This window comes from Pinus tabuliformis, chromosome J (genome assembly GCF_031772625.1).
Source record: "Pinus tabuliformis cultivar Carrire ecotype Pingquan chromosome J, CPIR1, whole genome shotgun sequence".
Taxonomy (NCBI): Eukaryota; Viridiplantae; Streptophyta; class Pinopsida; order Pinales; family Pinaceae; genus Pinus; species Pinus tabuliformis.
In genome coordinates this window covers 534899204-534921490 of record NC_142295.1, presented here as the reverse complement: position 1 = coordinate 534921490, position 22287 = coordinate 534899204, and the positions used below count along the sequence as shown (strand labels likewise).

The window sequence follows — 22287 nt, the reverse complement described above, 5'->3', positions numbered from 1 at the left end:
TTATTACAGGATTACTATAGTGTGAAATAATGTGTTTTATTTGGTGAAATGAAAATGACTTATTACAGAATTATCTCTAGGTAGACCAACTAATGGTTTTTTTAAAAAATGGTTAAATAAATTTAATAGTTAAAAATATATGATTTTTTTAATTGTAAATTTAAATTTAAAAAAATGATAAAGTATGATTTTTTATAAATTTTAACAATTAAATCATTTTGCTTAATATAAATTGTAAAAGATAAATTGTCAATTAAAATTGTTTTGAGTGGTTAAAGAGAATCACTGTTATCTTCCCCATCTAAATTTAAATCCCTGAAAATAACATGATATTATCTGCTCCACCCAATTTTAATCCCTACCAATAACATAATCCTAATAAATATTATTAATTACTCAATGCCTCTAAATATTATTATATTAACCCTCACCCTGTCACTCCAGCTCTGGCTTTACAGAGATTGATTTCCTTCCCAAGAGTAATTTTCCAAAATGCCAAAAAAACAAAATATGAACCCAAAAAAATACTGAGCGTTTAACCCAGTAACGTGCTCCACATTTAGGCATGCTTACTTTTCTGGCGTGACCCACATTCGTTTTCTGAAACTGGCAAGGACGACGTCCTTGGGGTCTGCGGTGTACAAGCGACAAAAGTTTGAGTTGAGTTCGGTTGTTTGCAGAAACTCTGGCGCTGCTGTTAGATGTCAGAGACGAGATTGGGTATGAGTATCGGCGACAGAGGGGGTGGGATTTGAGATTTTTCATGATTTGATGAATGGGTATCCAGTTCTGTCTTTGGATTCTGAATTCCTGGGGTCTGGGATTTCTCATTAATTGATGAATGGGTATTCAGTTCTGAATTCCTGTAAATTACTATATGTGTCCCTGCTCTCGAGGCACAATAGCATCCAGAAACATGTTGAACATGGCCGCTAGAAGTTATTGTCTGTGTTTGTTTGGATTTGGGAGTCTGAGGAACCACTGAGAAGGTGCAGCTGCAGTTTCTTGTTCTCTTTTCGGTTTTCTTGTGAGCAAGATGAATGTCGTAAAGTCGCAGGTCTGGCAGCCTTGTAATCGTAAGCGTTAGAATCAGCAGAAGCAGGGGCAAAGATCCAGAGGCGAGGCCATCCTGTTCCTTGAGCGTAGATCCAGAGGTCATCAATCCAGTCAGAGCCGAGCTTTTCCCTGTTTCTTCTTCTTTGCATTGTGTGCGTATTGAGAGGGAATGAGCTTGCAGAGCGTAAGAACTCGTGTGGGTAAGTATGAGTTGGGACGCACCCTTGGTGAGGGCAACTTTGGCAAGGTCAAGTTTGCTAAAAATGTGGAGACTGCTGAGATTGTGGCAATCAAGATCCTGGATAAAGATAAGCTCCTCAGACACAAGATGGTGGAACAGGTGCAATCTTCTTCCTTTTTCATCTTTAACTTCATTAATTTCTTCAATTACCCACATTGGTTATAGATCATTGCCTTCTGAAATTCAACTGTTCTATCTATCACTTTTTTTCATATGTACAGTAGCATTTCATAAGGTTAAGACCCTTTGAATTCCACCCGGTCGTTGGTTATAAGGTTAAGACCTTTGAATTCCTACAGCTTCCCTGGCATTTTAAGGCAGAGGACACCTGGTAATGGCTAATGGGAGTGTGAACAGGTTGGTTATGATCTCTACTTCCATGGCATTTTAAGGCCAGCACACTTGCTAATGGGTAGTGTGAGAAGGGAGGCACGAGGACACATGGGCTCCTCCTAATTCACTTTGGAAGGATGCAGGTTCCTTTCTTTTCTTATAAAAGTTTACAAGTCATATCAGTAAATTCACTTTTTGACTGTGGTGGGTTGAAAAGTACATAAAAGCCGAAACAAATTTAATGTAAGGGATTATATTGATAATTATAATCTATGTTTAATAGATTATTATTATATCTTCCCCACGGTAGGCATATAACATATTTAGTTATATTTTAGGGATATAACATATTTAGTTTTATTTTTGATTAAGTATTAGTTTGCTTTTGATTAAAATTTCATGATGTTTATTTATAGTTTAATTAAGTTTTTATTTTATTTTATTATTATTATTTAAATTTATTTATTTAAGGAATTTAGACTTCTGTGATCCATAACTTGTTTAGATAATCTTCGGCAAAATCACATAATAAATCGTTTGTCGACGCGTTTCGAACCAACCAGTGTGGTTCATCGTCAGGACAAGTTGAAGAACCAATCTGGATTAGCTTGATTAAATAGAGGTGCAGAGACTCCAACGGTTATAATGCCAACGACTAATTTTGACCAATCACCCTAGTCAAATTCAAAAATAAAAAGAATATATATATATATATATATATATTCCTAGAAAAGGTAAGTAAAGGCATTTCACTTGTTTATTTATAAATAAATAAATCTAATACTAAATATTAAGAAAATTCATATTTTAGTTATAAAGGTCATTATATCTCGTATAAAGTACATATTTATATTAGTAATCATCCCAATATTGTTTAAATACAACTAAAAGGTGATAAATCATTATTATTTAGGTAATGCGTAATAATTATTAAAGGTTCATTGGTAAGTTAGATCTTTAAATTATATTATTCTTATCTATTATTTTAATATAATGGTCTTTAAATTAATAAGTAATGAATGTTTAATAATAAACTATATCTACTTAATAATCCATAATTCCAAACAAATTGTTAAATTATTACTTATTCCTAGGAATTAGTTCCATTAGGTACATAGAATAACTAATTATCCTTATGGTTAAATAATTAATAATAATTTAATATTTCAAGTTTAACTAAGACGTTATTTAATTACTTATAAGGTAATGTTTATTAAAAATGGTATTTATTGGTATATCCTAACTAATCCTTAATGGTAAATTTTATATTCAATGATAATCCGTATTAATTTATTTATTCCAATAAAAATATATTAAGGTTAATTATGTCAAAATAAAAAGGTTTTATTAGACAAAAGGTCAACTCAATACTAAGGATATAATAGAATTAATAATGGGATCAAATCTAAAAGTAAAATGCCTACCTAATTCATAACTTAAAAAGGACTTAAACACTTCATAAATCAGCCAAAAGAAGAATAAGAGGCGGGGGAAAAAACAGAAACCTAAGACCTACCCCAAAGGGGAATGAGGAACCTAGGAAGACAAGGCTGGGACCCAGCAACGGCTAATCATTACCTAAATAATAATGATTTATCACCTTTTAGTTGTATTTAAACAATATTGGGATGATTACTAATATAAATATGTACTTTATACGAGATATAATGACCTTTATAACTAAAATATGAATTTTCTTAATATTTAGTATTAGATTTATTTATTTATAAATAAACAAGTGAAATGCCTTTACTTACCTTTTCTAGGAATATATATATATATATATATATATATATATATATATATATTCTTTTTATTTTTGAATTTGACTAGGGTGATTGGTCAAAATTAGTCGTTGGCATTATAACCGTTGGAGTCTCTGCACCTCTATTTAATCAAGCTAATCCAGATTGGTTCTTCAACTTGTCCTGACGATGAACCACACTGGTTGGTTCGAAACGCGTCGACAAACGATTTATTATGTGATTTTGCCGAAGATTATCTAAACAATTTATTTATTTGTAAGGTGATTGGTTGATTTAGTAGCTTCCATTTCTATTAGTTATTAATTTTTTGTTTTTAGTTTTATTTCTTTTTATTTAAGTTTTTGATTTTTTCTTTTTCTTTTTTTCTATTATTTCTATTTTCATAAATTATAAAATTTTCACATTATTTTCAATTTAAAATGATTTATTATTATATTCAAAACATATTTTAATAAATTTAATTATAAGCAATTATATATATTAATAAAACTAAAACACACATAGATATATCTATGTTAATATAAACAATATTAGTTAATCATATTTCTTAATTTTTGGTGATGACATTCAGCAATACAATATTTTATTAGTTGTTTTATTTTTTTGATGAAATCTTTGTCTTTGTTACTTTTTGTTTAATTAAGCTATATTTAAGTTGAGCGAAAAGTACTAGCTACTATGTAGCCCGTGTTGTAATATAATATTTATTTCAAGTACATTAAATTTATTTTAAAATTATATATATATATATATATATATATATATATATATATATATAGGAACTTTATGTATTTTGATCTTTAGTGGATAATATTGTAACTTAATAGATCCATTATTTATTAGCTATCTCATGAAGTGATAGTGTATTTTACGTATATTTCAACCTGCTTTGTATGTTAATGGAAGACTAGATTATTTATGGGCTAATTTGAATACTCATTTAATGTTATAGAGTAGTGGTGTTGGCTTTATTAACATCATCATCGTGTTTGAAAGCATCTAGTAGAGCCAAACTACATCACACACACTTTTTTCCTTGCTCCTTGATATTATGCTTCCATCAATAAAAGAGTAATTGAGTATTTCAACATGCTTGGTATGTTCATGGAATACTAGATTATTGGCTAGTTTGAACATCCATTTATTGTTATGAAGTAGTGATGTTGGCTCTATCAACATCATCCTTATGTTTGGAAGCTCTTGTAGAGCCAAACTACATCACACACTTCTCTCCTTGCTACTTGATACTCTACTTCAGTCAATAAAAAAGCAGTTGCATGCTACTTCTTGCTAGTCCATGTGATTACTCCTATGCTAAGGTTGAATATAGATCTAAGAGTTGGTCTTTGTTTCTGCTATAATGAATGCCAAAGTGAAGTGTCCCTCTCACATATTTCAACACCCTCTCTATTATAATCTCGTGTTCTACCTTTGGTGTTATCATAAATATGGAAATGAAGCTTAGAATGTAACTTAAATCAGGCCCATTGGTTATAAGATATATCAAGCTTCCAACTTGCTTCCTGTAGACTAACTCATTAACTGGCTTAGAGTCATTTTCAACTAAAAGTTGTAACCTTTTCTCCATAGGTGTAGGTGAGATTTTGCACTCTATAATTTTGTATATATCAAGTAAACTCTTGCCATATTTTGTTTGTGAAACAAAAATGTTGCTACTTGTTCTCAAAAGTTCTATACCTAGACAATGATGCATCATGCCTAAATCGATGATGTCAAAAGATTTACTCATATTAGATTTGATCTATTCAATAACACTTGCCGCAATTCTTGTAATAATGATGTCATCTACATAAATGATTAATAGAATGATATCATTACCAATGGTTTTGACTTATAGATTGAAATATGAAGGACTCAGTTAGAACCCTTGTTCATCTAAATACTTATCAATCTTTATGAACCGTGTCCAAGTTGCCTACTTCATGTCATATAGAGTCTTCTTATCTTTGCAAACAATATATTTGATATATGTAGACCTCTTGTTCCAAATATCCATTGAGGAAGGCTCTCTTCACATCCATTTGATGGACCTTCTAGCCAAACTATGCTATCATCACTAGAACTAATTGGATGGTGCTCATCTTTTTTATAGGAGCAAAGGTCTCCTCAAAGTCAATGTGTTCTTGTTGAGAGAATTTTTTTGTAACCAACAATGCTTCACACTTGTCAAGTGTGCCATCTACCTTGTACTTGGCCTTGTACACCCATTAGTAGTGAATGGGTTTCTTCTCTTGTGGAAGCCTTTCCTCATCTAGACCTCAGAAAATATCTCATATGATACATACAACTTAAGCAACATTATTATTTCTCCATCTTGCTCATCAAACTTATCCTAGTCTCTACATGTAACTGGTGGTTGGGTATTGTTACCTAGGGCGATAGTAGCTAAGCACTTGTGCTCAAATATGGTCAACATTCATTTCTTTGATGTATTGTAGTTATTGAAAAAGGACCTCTCATTGTCTTCTAACATAATGTTGGGTAAAGAGACCATGGATACAAGAACACTGATGTTTTAATAAATCTGCCTAAAAATAATGTTAATAACATGTAGGGGTGAAAGCATGAAGATGGGTTACACTTTTGGGCCAAATGTGGCGATGAAATTTCAAGTTTTTTCTCTTTTATCGAATTGAATCTCTCAAAATTCATACAAGCACAGTGAATTTTGATTCAGAGTAAAAAAACAAATTGTGGAGAATTATGTTGTTGTCCTACTAATATTTTTTCAAAAATATTTAATGTCATATAATATGTCAATTTTCCATCAAATGAAATGCTTGTCCTCGCAAATTTTCACACATCTTAAAATGTATGTGTGTGTTCATGTAGAATAACTTAGTCTAAAATGTGTAATTTAATATATATATATATATATATATATATATATATATATATATATATATATATATATATATATATATATATATGTATGTATTTGAGCATGATCTACACGGAGAGAGCAATGTTTTTCATATTAAAAATATTTATTTTTTATTATTTTTCGAAGTTGGAGAAGTAATATTTCAATTGCATTTTACAGACACATGTTCACATAAGTTTTTTTCAACTATTTAAATAAATTAAAAAACAAAAAGTACCATTTTGAAGAGTACTCGTAAATGAAGATAGTGGTAGTTTTTGAATTTTTTTCGTTGTGTATATTTTATGATATTGATTTTTTATTCGACCTCTTTAAAACAATTCAAAAAAATTTCAAGCAATATGTTTAAAAGAAATTAGATAAAAAATATCGTATGAATTCGAAAATGTCAAACTCATATGCCATTGGATACAAGATTCCTTCATGAATCCAACGTGATCAACTCCGCCACCTAAGGACAAATTTAGCCCTAACTCTGCTAGGGTACAAAATGGTGTTGCAAGAAATTTTGCAGAAGGGGTGTTGAAATTTTGGATTTTAGGACTTAAGAGGCTCGATCGAGCGCTTTAAGCACTCGATTGAGTGTTTAGATTTCAAATTCAAATAGCTCGATCGAGAGTTTAGTAAACCCTCGTTCGAGTCGTTTACGAGGTTGAATAAATGCTCGATCTAGCTTTAAAGTTCAATTTAGCTTATATCTCGATCTGGCTTTAAGGCTCGATCTAGCTTTAAGTCTTGATCTAATTTTAAGGCTAGATCTAGCTTTAAGGCTCGATTGAACCACTTTTTTAATTCCATGCCTAGGTTCTATTAGCACGAAATTTCAAAAACATGGCTCGATCGAGGTCCTAGTTAACCTCAGGTTACATTGTTTAAGCTCTCTAACAACTCAATCGAGGTCTCAAAGATTGCTCGATCGAGCTATTGATTTTCACTGAAAATGTGCCCTCCTTTGCCAAAAAGTGTAACCCAGCTCCATGCTTTCACCCGTAGATCTTGCCAAATTCACTTCAAAATAGCTCAATAAACCACATATTTATTCTCATATGGTTGACAAACATGCAAATCTTAACATACTTGCTTTCAAACAACTTCAATACAATTAGATGTACTAAGAAAAAACACTGAAATAATGAATTTCTACTTGGATTTGCTAAAAAACAATAAGTCAGTGACCATCTCAATCAAATTTGCAAATTTGGATCACAATACAAGTAAGAACAAATTGAATTTACTTCAAAATCCTCTGAACCATAGAAAAAGATGAAGTTATTTATTAGGAGGAAACCTAGACATTTTATATATTGGATTTTTTTTTTACTATCATCAAAATTGATCATGTAATCATTACCAAAATTATTGCACTTTTCAATAGATGAAATTGTTGGTTTTAATGTAAAAATGGATCCAACACTTTTAAATACCCCTATTGCAATGTGATTGCACAAAGTCAACATTTGACATTTACAATTACATTAATTCGAAATAATTATTGTAAGATTTTTTTAGGGTAAAAAACATTGGTTTTCATTCCCATTGTTTTGAATTTACCCCCCAAAAATTGTAAAACATTTAAATTATATATATATAAGTTCCACATTGAAATTATATACCATCAAGATCATAAACAAGAAATCTTGGGAAACCAGGCTAGTAGCACATGCAGTAATAAAGTAAGTAAACCCATTTGATAATGTTTAGGTTTTCATTTCCTAGCCTATACTTAAAATTAAACTGGTTAGTAGCTTTAATGTTGAAAAAAAGAAAAACGAAAAAAGTAAATTCTCGACATGATATATATAATGTAAGCTCTACATTGAAATTACATTCCATCTAGATCATAAACAAGAAATACATGTGGCTTGCTATTCCTGCCACTTGGGAAACCAAACCAGTAGCACAAATGGTAATAAAGTAAAGTAAAACCATAAGTTTGATAATGTTTAGGTTTTCATTTCCTAGCCTATATTTAAAATTAAAATGATTAGTAGCTTTATTGTTGAAGAAAAGAAAAACAGAAAAAAAACAATTCTTGACATGATCACCCAAAGGGTGAGTCCACTTGTTTAGCCACTGGATTATCCTCTTCTTCATTAGAATCAGGGAATTTTAGGCTGACTATCTTTTTGCGAGTTTGGAGATCTTGTGGTCCAGTTTTTTCACTTGGAGCTAGAGAACATCTATGCACAACAAGGTTTTTCACTGAGCCTCACTCATTTCCACCAACATTTTGCAAATGATGGTTTTCATCTGTGAATATAGGTCCACTTCCTAAATATATCTATTGTATCTCTCTCTGCTAATTTTAGTGTTAAAAATCCATTGACCTACATTTTCTTCTATTTTTTCATCCTACATGAACTATCTCCCTATCCTTGCTTCTACAATGTTAATTTCATTTGTAGCTAATAGAGGCGTATGCTCCCAATAAGTAGCAAATGGGTTCTCATCATTTATCTAAGCATGCGCTTAGGGGAGTCCTTTAGGACTAGGACTCATTATGTTGTGTTGGCATGAACCACGTTGAGGTATGCTTGGAGGAATACTTGTGACATAAGCAAAGAGGTGTTGTAACAAGTTAACGAGAACCAAGGAGTTGAGGTAACAAAAGCAAGGAGTCGAGGTAATAGGTCCACGAGGTGATAAGTTGACTAGATGAGTAATAAGTTGTTATAGGGAGAGGAGAAATCAACAAAATAGGCCACCTTGAAAACACAAAGGAGAGGTAAACTAGATGGTAGGAGATCCTGGCGACAAAAATTTTAAACAAAGGAATGACGCTGCAGAGTTAATTTCCAAAGGTAAGAGCTTTATCGAGCAAGAGCTAGGGAAAATACATAAATTCGATGTGGAGTCAAATTCCACTAGGAGTTAAGAAAGGAGAGGACCTAGGATGCAGGATAAATCTCCTAGCCCCGACATGAGGGAGAAACCAAGAAGAAGGCTTTAGTAAACATAGAAAACAGAGGATATGCTTATCTTATTTTGAGAAAGCCACAAATCCAAATTGAATAGCTTGACACTTCATGTTATTTGAATAATTCTTTGAGTTGAGCTTCATAATGGGAGAGCAATGAGGTAGAAAATGCGTGAAATCATTTTTACATGCGAGTGAAATGGTGCACATGATCGAGAGGAGTTTGGCACCACCTTCTATACACTCAAATTGTGTTGCATGCACTACATTTCATCATCTGCTATCAGCTATCTAAGCTGCATAGGGTGGAGTGAGCATGGGCAATGAAGGCTCATCATTATTTTGTAGGCAAATAGGGTATCACCTCATTATGAAAAAATTAAGATATTTATTGGTAAAGACCATACAACTTTAAAAAAAAATAATAATTAATATAAAATTACTTAATAACTATAAATATAAAATTATTTAATAACTATTTTAAAAATTATGTTTGATTATAAGGAAAAATGTATTATTTGTTATTAATTAATAGTGATAAAAGAAGATGAGAAAAACTGTAATTCTTTTATTTAGTATTATTTTTTAGCATATTACCATAATAAAATAATATAAAATTAAAATTTTGATTAAGTTAAAATTATAGTTTTTATTTTTTAAAATTTATTAAAAATTAAATTGGCATATAATAAAATAAAAATGAAAATTTTGATTAATTTGAAATTATAGTTTTTATTTTTTAAAATTTATTAAAAATTAAATTTGCATAATTTTTAAATAGTAGATTTCATGTGTATATAAAATTTAAATTATATATAATATTTTTATTAAATTTAAAATTTAAAAAATATATAAATTTAAATCATTATATATTAATGTAAAATATTAAATTAAAAATAATTATAAATATATAATTTCTTTTTTTATAACATGTATTGGTTGACGGGAACCTAAAACTCTTTAATTACAAATAGAAAACTAAAAGGAGTCGTTTTCAAGACGGTTAAAAGTGTCCGGAATCTGGGTAAATTTTTTTCGAAAAATCTTATAGAGACAGCGTTTGAATCTTTTTTTGATGATAGAAATAGATTCAGCACCATCAAAAACGTCTAGGACACATAAAATTTTGAAGTTTAACAACAATAATTAAAATTTAAAAAATCCTTACCGGATTTTCTCTAAATATTAACGAAATTTCTGTAGCTTTCCGAACAACTCACGTCGAGGAACTAAAACTCAATGTAGTAAAACTATACTTACAAAATGCAAGAAATAAAACGAAAATTAAGCGTTTACAAAATGCAAGAAATAAAACGAAAATTAAGCGTTTGATCTACTCACATGTTTTCTCACACATTCTGGCATGCTTAGTTCCCTGGCGTGACCCGCAATTGTTTGTTGAAACGGACAGAGTACGACGTCATTTTGTACACAAGAAGTGACAAAAGATCGAGTTGGGTTGTCCGGTGCCACTGTTATGTGTCAGAGGGGTGGGATAGAGTCTGGGCATGCATATCAGCGGCAGAGGGGTGGGATTTGGAAGTTTTCATTAATTGATGAATGGGTATTCAGTTCTGTCTGAGTTCTGCATTGCTCGAAATTGCTATTTGTATCCCTCGTTTCAAGGCACAATAGCACCCATAAATATGTTGAATCTGGCAGTTAGAAGTTATTGTCTGTGTTTGTTTGGATTTGGAGGTCTGAGGAAACACTGAGAAAGTGCAGCTGCAGTTTCTTTTCTCTTTTCGGTTTTATTATTAGCAACATGAATGTCGTAAAGTCACAGGTCTGGCAGCCTTGTAATCGTAAGCGCTAGTATAGGCAGAGGGAAGGACAAAGATCCACAGGCGAGGCTATCCTGTTCTTTGAGTGTAGATCCAGAGGTCACCAATCCAGTCACACGCGAGTTTATTTTGTCTTCTCTGCATTGTACATGTATTGAGAGGGAATGAGCTTTCAGAGCGTAAGAACTCGCGTGGGTAAGTATGAGTTGGGACGCACCCTTGGTGCGGGCAACTTTGGCAAGGTCAAGTTTGCTAAAAATGTGGAGACTGGTGAGATTGTGGCCATCAAGATCCTAGATAAAGATAAGCTCCTCAAACACAAGATGGTGGAACAGGTACAATCTTCTTCCTTTTCATCGTTAACTTCATTAATTTTTGCAATTGCCAACATTGGTTGTAGAACATGGCCTTCTGAAATTCAACTATTCGGTTTTTTGTTGTCTATTTTGTCACATGTACAGTAGGACTTGTTAAGGTTAAGAATTTTTGAATTCCACCCGGTTGGTGTCCTTCTCATTGCATAAGGAGCTATTTTAGGATGTCATGCGCAGGATTTGATATCTTGGTTATGATTACAACTTTCATGGCATTTTAAGTCCATGCAAGCCATAGGCCCCATTGAAAAAGGCAGACACCTGGTAGTAGGGATTGTGAGTCTAGGAAATCTTGTGAATCTCAATCTCATTGTAATGCTTTTCAAGGTGTAACATCAGCTGACACCTGTACAAGGCTCAAGCTGACAGGTCTGTCACCAGAGCCATTAAGAACAAGATCAAGCAGATAGACTCTGTTGAATGTGTAAGAGGTCGATGCAGACCTCCCAAGGTATGGTGAAAATATGGGTTCCTAATAAACATGGAGATGTGTTCGGGCCTTCAGCTTCCCGAATTCACAATAACGGAAACAACAAAACAAAATAAAACAAACTTTTTGCTTATTGTAATTTAGAATTATGTTGTAGAAACATGGCCTGGATCGAGTTATTCTTTTGGACCATCTGGTGTTGTGCCTTGACCCTTGACATCATAGCTCAAGTTCCACCTTCTAATGCGAACAACACCTTATAAATTATATTGTTTTCACATCAGCTGACACCTGTCCAAGTAGGGATGCAGATTAATGGGATTTTACCAGGCACATTTCCTTTTGAGCAGCTTTATTACATCTGTTAGGGGAAGGGGAGGAGAGTGCGCCAAATCCCCAGAACCACTATGAACAAAATCATAAGCAGATAGACTTTGATGATGGAAAATGTGTAGGAGGCTGATGCAGACCTCCCAAGCAAGGGGGGAATATGGGTCCTAATAAACATGGAGATGTGTTTGAGCCTTGAGCTTCACTAACTCACAACAACGTAAAAAACAAAACAAAATAAAACAGACTTTAACTTATTGTAATTTAGAATTGTGTTATAGAAACATGGACTGGATCAAGTGATCCAAAATGGATCCAGTTTTGCCTTTGGATCAAAGTCTTCAAATTCAGTTGAAAGTGGGATCAAGTCAAAGTGCTCGACGAGACGATTCCAACGGTGCGAAAATCCGAGTTCGGATGAAGAAGTTAAGGCCAGTCAAAGTTTCAAGGCAAACTAGGGAAAAAAGTCAAAAAGTCAAAGTCAAAGAAAGTGAAAGTCAAACTGGTCAACGGTCAACAATCAACGCTTACGTCAGCAAGACACATGTTGTCCCAGGAATGTGCCACATGGTTTTGATGACATCAGCAAGGAAGGTGACATGGCAGTTTTTGATTGGTTCACATGGGCCAATTTGGTGCTGACACGTGGCAGCTCGTATTTGCCCAATATTGGCATGCTAATCCCAAAATTTGGGGGTCAGGGAGGATCGACCCTGATCCTCCCTGACCCCCCGGATTACTAAGATCTCGCCGGATTCTGCTCATTGGATGAGCTAACGCACCGCTTGTTCATTATGGCAAAGATATTTTATTTATTGTTTCGGGTTGGATCCGCCGGAAAAAGGGTCAGACGTTCAAGGTCAACCCCAGACCGCCGGTCCCTTGGCATTTAATGGCTGAATAAACCACGGGATTTCACATAGTCCGAACCACATATATATACAACAAACCATATCATAATCCCACATGTGCCGCTCTATATGTATTGTATATATCTATATATATATATATATATATCATATAAAGTTAATGCATAGCAAGGGGTAAGGCGGAAGGCTCCGGCGGAGGTTTGAACCGCTGACCTTCCCAAAACCATTATATAACAACGCTTTCACATAAGTCCGCTAGCCAACTTGCCATATGGTGGAGCTTGTTATTTAAGCTACCCTAAACTTTTAAATTGTTATGTAGGTGCCGAACTAGGTTGAAACCACCAGTGCGCTTTCCAAGGTGGGTTTCAGTTGCAGAAGTGGTTTTTCACAGGCAGAAGCGGTTTTGTGCAGCAGAAAGGCAGTTTTGCTATAGGCAAGGTGGTTTTTGACTTTCCAGGGGGTCTGGAGGTCACTGTGGCCAAATATGGTCGAGTTTTACTCATTTGACTCGAAATTTCGAGCTAGACGCAGTGGTGACGTCCATTTTCTCATCCGAGACTCTGTTTTTGAGCTCATGCTTGTAACAACATTTTTGAAGACAAAATAAAGAGGTCAACACTGGAACCAAAAGGATCATGAGACGTAGCCAGGAAGTCTGGTGAACTCCTTTATTAAATTCTATTGTGTTGATGTGTTTGAATGTGTCTTTAAATGGTTTAATTGTTTATGTTATTCACAATCTTTTCGATCCATTGCATTAAGTAACATAAGAGAATTCACACATAGTCTATAATACCTTTTTCATTTATGGATCAAGTGGTATTAGAGCAACAAGGTTTTTAAGGTTTGACAAGTTTGTGTGAAGATTTGGATGCTTACTAGGTTGAGGCTCAAACGAGGCGAAGGAGAGCTTGTTGAGGCGAATCCAGAGATTGGAAGGGTCTTTTCAAAAAGAAGGATGGCAGATGAAACTCCACTTGGGTCAGAATCCCAATTCTTGGATAGTTTCATGACGATACGTGCCATGGTGGAAGAGATGTATCATGAGTTTAAAAAGGGTAAAGGTGAAGGCACTTCATCACCTAAACCAGACAAAGGAGCAGAGGAACCTTTTCTTTTTACACCTCCAGATAAAGAAGATAAAGGAAAGGGAGAAAAGCCTCCTCCATCTCCTCCCTCATCACCATCATCGTCATCATCATCGTCTTCTTCTCATAAAACTAGTTCTTCTAAGAAGAAGAAAAAGAAGTCCTCTTTGATCAAATTAGATGTAAAATTTGATTTGCCAATTTATGATGGAGAACTTAATGCTGAAAAGCTTGATAATTGGATAAGGCAAATTGATGTATATTGCAGGGTGCAGAAAGTTGATTCAGAAAGAAAGAAGATCCAGCTTGCTAGCCTTCGACTTGGAGGAACTGCACTTGTATGGTGGGAAGGCAAGACACAAGTAGATCTCCAAAAGCATGGTAAAATCATTTCAACTTGGAATGAATTTGTTTCTGCTATTAAAAAGCAATTTTATCCATTAGCTTATATGCAACAAGCAATGATGAGTTGGCAAACACTACGTCAATTAAAAGGTCAAAGTGTTCAAAGTTATACTTAGGAATTCCGTAAGAGAGCTTTAACACTAGGCATTTCATTGGACTCACCAGAAACATTGTTGAAATACATAGGTGGTCTTCATAGTTATTTGAGGCATACCATACTTATGTTTAATCCAACTAGCTTAGATGATGTATCTGTTCAAGCAACTCATCTAGAAGCTAGAGGTAAAAATGTAACCCCAGATGTTGGGAAATCATCCAAACCTATTGAAGGCAAGAATAAAGGCAATAAGAAACTTAAGTGGAAATAGAAGAAAACAAACACTGTGAAGAAGGATAAACCTTCATGCACTCATTGTAAGAAGGAAGGACACGATCAGGCACACTGCTGGTCACTGCATTCGGAATTGAAGCCTAAGAAGTTTGGGGGTAAAGAGCGAAAGAATGTTGCTGATATTCATAAGGACTTGGGATCAGATTCAGGTGACGAGACAACGGTTACAGCTACAGGTATAAGAGGTAAAGATTCTAAAGCATATACAAGTACTTCTTCAAATTCTGTTGATAATGATAATGATGAGAGGAAAAGAAATTAGCTATTTCACATAAGAGTCATTTCCAAGCATATTAAAATTGATACTTTATTTGCTAGTGGGTCACAAGTTAATTTGATTTTTGAAGCAATTGTAAAGAAGTTGGGTCTAGAAACAAAACCTCAGAAAAATCCATATCCATTAGGTTGGGTGTGTGATAAAACTAAGCTACAAGTTACGAAACAATGTAAACTTCGTTTTGCTATTGGGTCAAAGTTTGTAGATGAGGTTGAGTTAGACATAGTCCCATTGGACATATGTGGAATTGTGTTAGGAAGTCCATACTTGTATGATAGAAATGCTATCTTCTATCGAATTGAAAATAAGTATCAACTCACTAAGGATGGAATTGAATATATTGTAAGGGCTCATAAACTCAAAGATAACTTCTCTCTCATAAATTCTGGACATATGAAAAGAATTGTAAATGCAAGTAAACAATTTTTACTTATGATTGTAAAAGCAAAGGATATTGATAAATCCGGTGCATTCAAAGGTTGTAATCCTAAACAGAAAGTAGATCTAGTTAAAGTTGTTTTCGATTATGATATTTTGTTTCAAGAGCCTAAAGGGCTTCCACCCAAGCGAGAGATAGAACATGAGATTTATTTGCAGTAAGATGCTCCACTACCTAACATTGGAATGTACAGGTTATGAGCTCTAGAGAATGCAGAGATAAGGAACAGGTATAGGAGTTGCTCGATCAAGGGTTTATTTGACTAAGCACATCACTGTGCGGATCACCTATTGTGTTAGTGCGAAAGAAAGACGGTTCGTGGAGAATGTGCATTGATTTTAGAGCATTAAATAAAATCACAATAAAGAATCGTTATCCTCTTCCTTGTATTGATGATTTGTTAGATCAGTTAAAGGATGCAGTTTACTTCTCTAAATTGGACTTGTGAAGCGGCTACCATCAGATCAAAGTTGCAGAACAGGATGTGTGGAAGATTGCTTTCAAAACGAAGCAAGGACTCTATGAATGGATGGTTATGCCTTTTGGCTTAACTAACGCTCCAGCTACATTCATGCGAGTCATGAATGATGTATTTAGACCATTCATTGATGATTTTGTAATAGTCTATTTAGATGATATTCTTGTTTTCAGTAGAACATGGGATGAACATGTTAAGCATGTAAAGCAGATTTTAGATGTTTTGAAAAGAGAAAATCTCTATGTAAAATTGTCAAAATGTGAATTTGGCAGAACATCTTTGAATTATTTGGGTTATATTGTAGGGGGTGGTGAATTGAAGATAGATCCCTCTAAGGTCGAAGTCATTGTAAATTGGCCTAAGCCCAATATTGCTACAGAAGTTAGAAGTTTCTTAGGGGCAGCGCAATATTGGAGAAAGTTTATTGCTAACTTTTTTTTGATTGCAGCTCCTTTACATGCTTTGACAAGTGTGAAACAGGTGTTTCAGTGGGGAGGCAAATAGCAGAAAGCCTTCGACACATTGAAAGAAAGGATCAGTACAGCGCCAGTACTAGCACTGCCAGATCTTCAGCATCCATTTGAGATCGAGACAAATGCAAGTGAATATGCCATGGGGGCAGTGTTGATGCAACACAGAAAGTCTATATGCTTTCATTCTGAAACATTTACATCAGCAGTAGTTAACTATCCTACATATGATAAGGAATTATATGCATTAGTTCAGAGTGTTAAAAAGTGGAAACATTACATAATGGGTAAAGAAACAATCATACACATAGATCATCAACCACTACAATACTTACACTCACAAACTAAATTGCAACAATCAAGACATTATAGGTGGATGGGTTTCCTACAACAATTTCATCTTGTTATCAGATATAAGAAGGGCATACATAATAAGGTTGCAGATATGTTATCAAGACCAATTATAAATGCATCCACAATACTTAAACATAATTCGGTAAATCATGAAAGTTACATAGAACAATATGCTCAAGACACAAATTTTAAGGATGTATATGCAACTTTAAGTCATGGAAAGCAGGTATAAGAATTGGATTATTACATAAAGGATAAACTCTTATATCATTTGGGAAAGTTATGCATTCCACAAACTGAAAGAGTTAACATAATTCGAGAACCACATACTTCTCTCATATCAGGTCATTTTGGAGTAAGTAAAACAGTTGCATAATTACAAAGATTCTGCTATTGGCCACGAATGAATGAGACAGTTTCAAGATATATTAAAAGATGTACTATGTGTGCTACAAGCAAGCCAAGTAATAGAAAATTAGGCTTGTATACTCCATTGTCAATTCCTTCTCGTCCTTGGGAAAGTGTTTCCATGGATTTTGTTGGGGGATTGCCAAAGTCTAGAAAGGGTCATGATTATTTGTATGTAGTTGTGGATAGGTTTAGTAAAATGTGTATTTTGACACCATGTAATAAACAGGTCACAGTTGAACAAACTGTAAAGTTGTTCTTTCAAAATGTATGGGTTCATTTTGGGTTACCCACTTCTATTGTATCCGATCGAGATTCTTGATTTTTCGGGAAATTTTGGTCAAGTCTATGGGAGTTAATGGACACAAAGTTAAAGAAGAGCACGACATTTCATCTGCAAACAGATGGTCAGACAGAAGTGGTCAACAGGACAGTGATACAGTTGCTTCGAGGATATTGCAGCAAGCATCCCAAACTTTGGGATGAGCATTTGTGTTATGTGCAACATGCTTACAACCATGCAAAACATTCTTCTACTCAGAGATCTCCTTTTGAGACTTATTTTGGTTTTACACCAAAGTCTCCCTTGGATTTTGTCTTTGGTAAAGACATAGCAGTTGATGGACACAGTGATGTAGACAAAGCCACCAAGTTCATTGAACAAATCCAGGAAATTCACTAGGCAGTACAGAAACAACGGGAAAGAAGCCAAGCAAAGTATAAAGCGTGACATGACAGGTATCTAGTTGAGCATAGTTTTCAAGTTGGTGATCAAGTCTGGTTGTACATCAGCAAAGAAACACTGCAAGGGGAAGGTAAAAAGTTGAAACCAATTAGATATGGTCCTTTCAAAATACTTGATAAAATTGGTGAAAATGCTTTCTGCCTAGATCTACCAGCTTATATGCAGATCTATTCCATCGTAAATGTTGAAAACTTGCGATTGTATGAACCTTCATTGATTGAAGATCTCGAAGAGCAAGGTCAACTACCTTCCATCGAAGATCTTTTGCCCGAGTATCTCAATGAGCTACAGGAGGACACAGTTCTTGACAGGAGGATAAGGACTTCGCGACGGGGAAATGTTGAGTATCTTCGAGTTGGACTCAAAGGTACAAATCCAAGTAAAGCACGATGGATAGAGATTGGAAAAGTGAGGGAACTTTATCCTCACTTACTCGATAACTAAAACCAACTTTTGGTGGTCCAAAAGCTTCTAGTGGGGAGGAGTGATCCAAAATGGATCCAGTTTTCCTTCAGATCAAAGTCTTCAAATTCAGTTGAAAGTGGGATCAAGTCGAAGTGCTTGACGAGACGATTCTAACGGTGCAAAAATCTGAGTTTGGATGAAGAAGTTAAGGCCAGTCAAAGTTTCAAGGCAAACTAGGGCAAAAAGTAAAAAAGTCAAAGTCAAAGAAAGTGAAAGTCAAACTAGTCAACAATCAACAGTCAACGCTTATGTCAGCAGGACACGTGTCGTCTCGGGAATGCGCCACATGGTTTTGATGATGTTAGCAAGGAAGGTGACATGGCAGTTTTTGATTGGTTCATATGGGCCAATCTGGTGCTGACACGTGGCAGCCTGGATTTGCCCAATATTGGCATGCGAATCCCAAAATTTGGGGGTCAGGGAGGATCGAACCCCTGACCTCCCAGATTACTAAGATCTCGCTGGATTCCGCTCACCGGATGAGCTAACGCACCGCTTGTTGATTATGGCAAAGATATTTTATTTATTGTTTCGGGTTGGATCTGCTCGAAAAGGGTCGGACGGTCAGGGCCAACACCAAACCGCTGGTCCCTTGGCATTTAATGGCTGAATAAACCACGCGATTTCACATACTCCGAACCACATATATATACAACAAACCATATCATAATCCCACATGTGCCGCTCTATATATATATATATATATATATATATATATATAGTATATATGCATAGCAAGGGGTAAGGCGGAAGGGTCGGGCAGAGGTTTGAACCGCCGACCTTCCCAAAACCATTATATAACAGCGCTTTCACATAAGTCCGCTAGCCAACTTGCCATATGGTGGAGCTTGTTATTCAAGCCACCCAAAACTTTTAAATTCTTATGCAGGTGCCAAACCAGGTTGAAACCACTAGCGCGCTTTCCAAGGCGGGTTTCAGTTGCAGAAGTGGTTTTTCACAGGCAGAAGCGGTTTTTTGCAGCAGAAAGGCGGTTTTGCTACAGGCAGAGGTGGTTTTTGACTTTCCAGGGGGTCTGGAGGTCACTGTGGCCAAATATGGTCGAGTTTATACTCATTTGACTCGAAATTTCGAGCTGGACGCAGTGGTGACGTCCATTTTCTCATCTGAGACTGTGTTTTTGAGCTCATGCCTGTAACAACATTTTTGAAGACAAAATAAAGAGGTCAACATTGGAAGCGAAAGGACCAGGAGATGTAGCCAGGAAGTTTGGTGAACTCCTCTATTAAATTCCGTTGTGTTGATGTGTTTGAATGTGTCTTTAAATGGTTTAATTGTTTATGTTATTCGCAATCTTTTCGATCCATTGCATTAAGTAACATAAGCGAATTCACACATAGTCTATAATACCTTTTTCATCTATGGATCATCAAGTTATTGTTTTGACTTACCTGGTTTTGTGCCTTGACATCGCAGCTCATGTTCTACCCTCTAACAATGACAACACCTTAAAAATTATATAGTTAACCATGAATTCTATGCATCGAAGCACACTGTCAAGAGGAAAGAAATCTCTCAAAATCAAAGTTGTATATACTATATATGTTGTTCATACTTTGAAGCTACTTGGCACCTCAGGTTTGGCTGCAGCTGGAAGTATCAGGCACGCCAAAATTTGGTTTCACAACAAAATTTGGAAATCTTATACCTATGGGTAAGCACATCTTGGACGCTTTCTGCTTGGCTACATTAATTGTCAGTTGTGGATTGAAAATCTACAAACTAAATAATCAACGCATGACGTTGGCACAAAGGGCATCCATTTCAAAATCCACAACTTTTGTGACTTATTACAGTTATCTATCGAGTATATAGTATATACTGTAAAATGTAAACTAATGCAAGTTGAATTGCTATTAACAAAGAACTTAACCATTTTCTTGCCATGGGTATACTTTTCTTTTAAGACATTTGCTTCCGGAATGCAAATAAGATAATATGAGATAATTTTGTTAATGTCCATGTTTGACCAAAAAAATAGGTCAATTGGACTCATATGGAATTGCAAACATTGACCCACAAATCCACAATGTCATACATGAAATTCCTACTATGGCTATACTTTAACACATACTTGAGTTTGGTTGGATAGAATCTCTAATTGCTTATTATTGAAAATAGTGTTAAAAATTCAGATCATGATAAGCGGATTCTGCACTCGTACAAGCCTTATGTAGCTTAAATCTGTTTAAGCTAATAAAAATTGCAAGTCAGAATGCCAGATCTACATAGTACAAACACATGGATCACTGAAAACACTTAATAGCAAGCAATCACGATCTCTCTATTAACTCCAAAACAGAACATTCCATTACCACACCTGCTAATAACCAGCAAACTACAGAACTAAATGCCTCACATACTCATCCTGCAATTTTCTATAGACTAATAATGGCTAGGGTATACAAAAATAGAGTGAGTACCATCCTTATGGTACACCTAGGCTAGGAAGACAAAACCTAACCCAACTCACTGGCTAGAATAGTGTGCCTAGGCATAAAATAAGAAGGATGCCTAGCTAAAAATGGAGTGCCTCTAGCTCATGTGCTTTTGTCCAAAATTAGTAACTGTGCTAACACTGAAAAATCACTTTATAAGTATAACAAAAGAAAGTCCTTTCTAAACTGGAACTGCACCTAAACTAAGAGGTAAACTGCACTCTATAATTCTAGAAAAGCAACCTAAATTAAGAAGGAAACTTCTAATTAAAGAAAATCTATATCTGTAATTCCCTAATTCTGGGACATGGACGCTAAAGGCCTGAGGGCACAGCATGCATGCACCTTCTATCTCTATGTTATTGTCGTGCATCTCCCAAGATACTAGTTCTGTGCCATCATCTTAATGTCCTCTTCGCTGTGCATAGGAACTGAGACAAGGAAGAGCGAGGCTGCTATATGGATCTGACATCACTGCTGCTGCACCCTCATTAACACTATCATCATTGTTGTAGGGACCTGCTGAAGGGTGCCGTACTGAAGACACTCTGGCTGAATATGCTGGTACAGGAGAACACCACAGAGAAATATGTAAAGTTAACATTCCCTTTTTGTGAGGAATGAGTTCTCTAGCAAACCAAGATACTCTCTCAATATGTTGAACTTCCTCTCTACTAGGGGCTTCTTCAAAATGTTGACTACCTACAAATATGATTAAATAAAACCCTTGAATATTGCTCCCTTCTGTACTCTGAAATCTCTTTAAAATGTTAAACATGTAAATTCCTTGTACAAGGAAAACTTCATCAACAACATGCCAACCTTGAATGTCATTTGTGTCAACTTCACGTGTCAAAATGTTCTCACACCACTTCTTGAGTTGTTCAGAACTTCTTGCAATGATAAACCCATCTACATACATGACCAAGGTAAGTGGGGCCAGATCTATCAAATAAAGAGTTAAAATATGCACAAACCTTGGAAAAGCCCAACTTGAGTATAAACTCATTAGTCCTAACAATAGTTTTAAAACCAGGCCGGTCCGAATCAGACTCAGCTTGGTCGACTGAGTCCACTGAGCCGGAACCCTACTTGGGCCGGCTCGGTAGAAAAACTGGTTCGAAGGTCGGTCCGTTACCGAACGGGCCAAGCCGGACACTGAATCTCTCGGCCGGTTCGGTAATGGACTGGCTGGCTTAGCCGAGCCCATCATAAACAGGCCGAGACCATCCACGGTAGAAAAAGGTGGCAAACTCGGACTTGAAAGCATTTTTTTTTTCCTCAATGCATCTACCCCTCTCCC

The 22287-nt window shown here is 35.1% G+C and overlaps 1 protein-coding gene across 1 annotated transcript in view; it reads left to right on the top strand.

Moving 5' to 3' along the window:
• Positions 1 to 1217: 1217 nt before the first annotated feature.
• LOC149228121 (CBL-interacting protein kinase 23-like) overlaps positions 1218 to 22287 on the top strand; it is an 82315-nt gene continuing 61245 nt past the window's right edge. Inside the window, exon 1 of the mRNA XM_089378050.1 lies at positions 1218 to 1396. Coding sequence (XP_089234176.1) covers positions 1226 to 1396 — 171 coding nt within the window. The 5' untranslated portion in view covers positions 1218 to 1225. The remainder of the gene's footprint in view (positions 1397 to 22287) is intronic.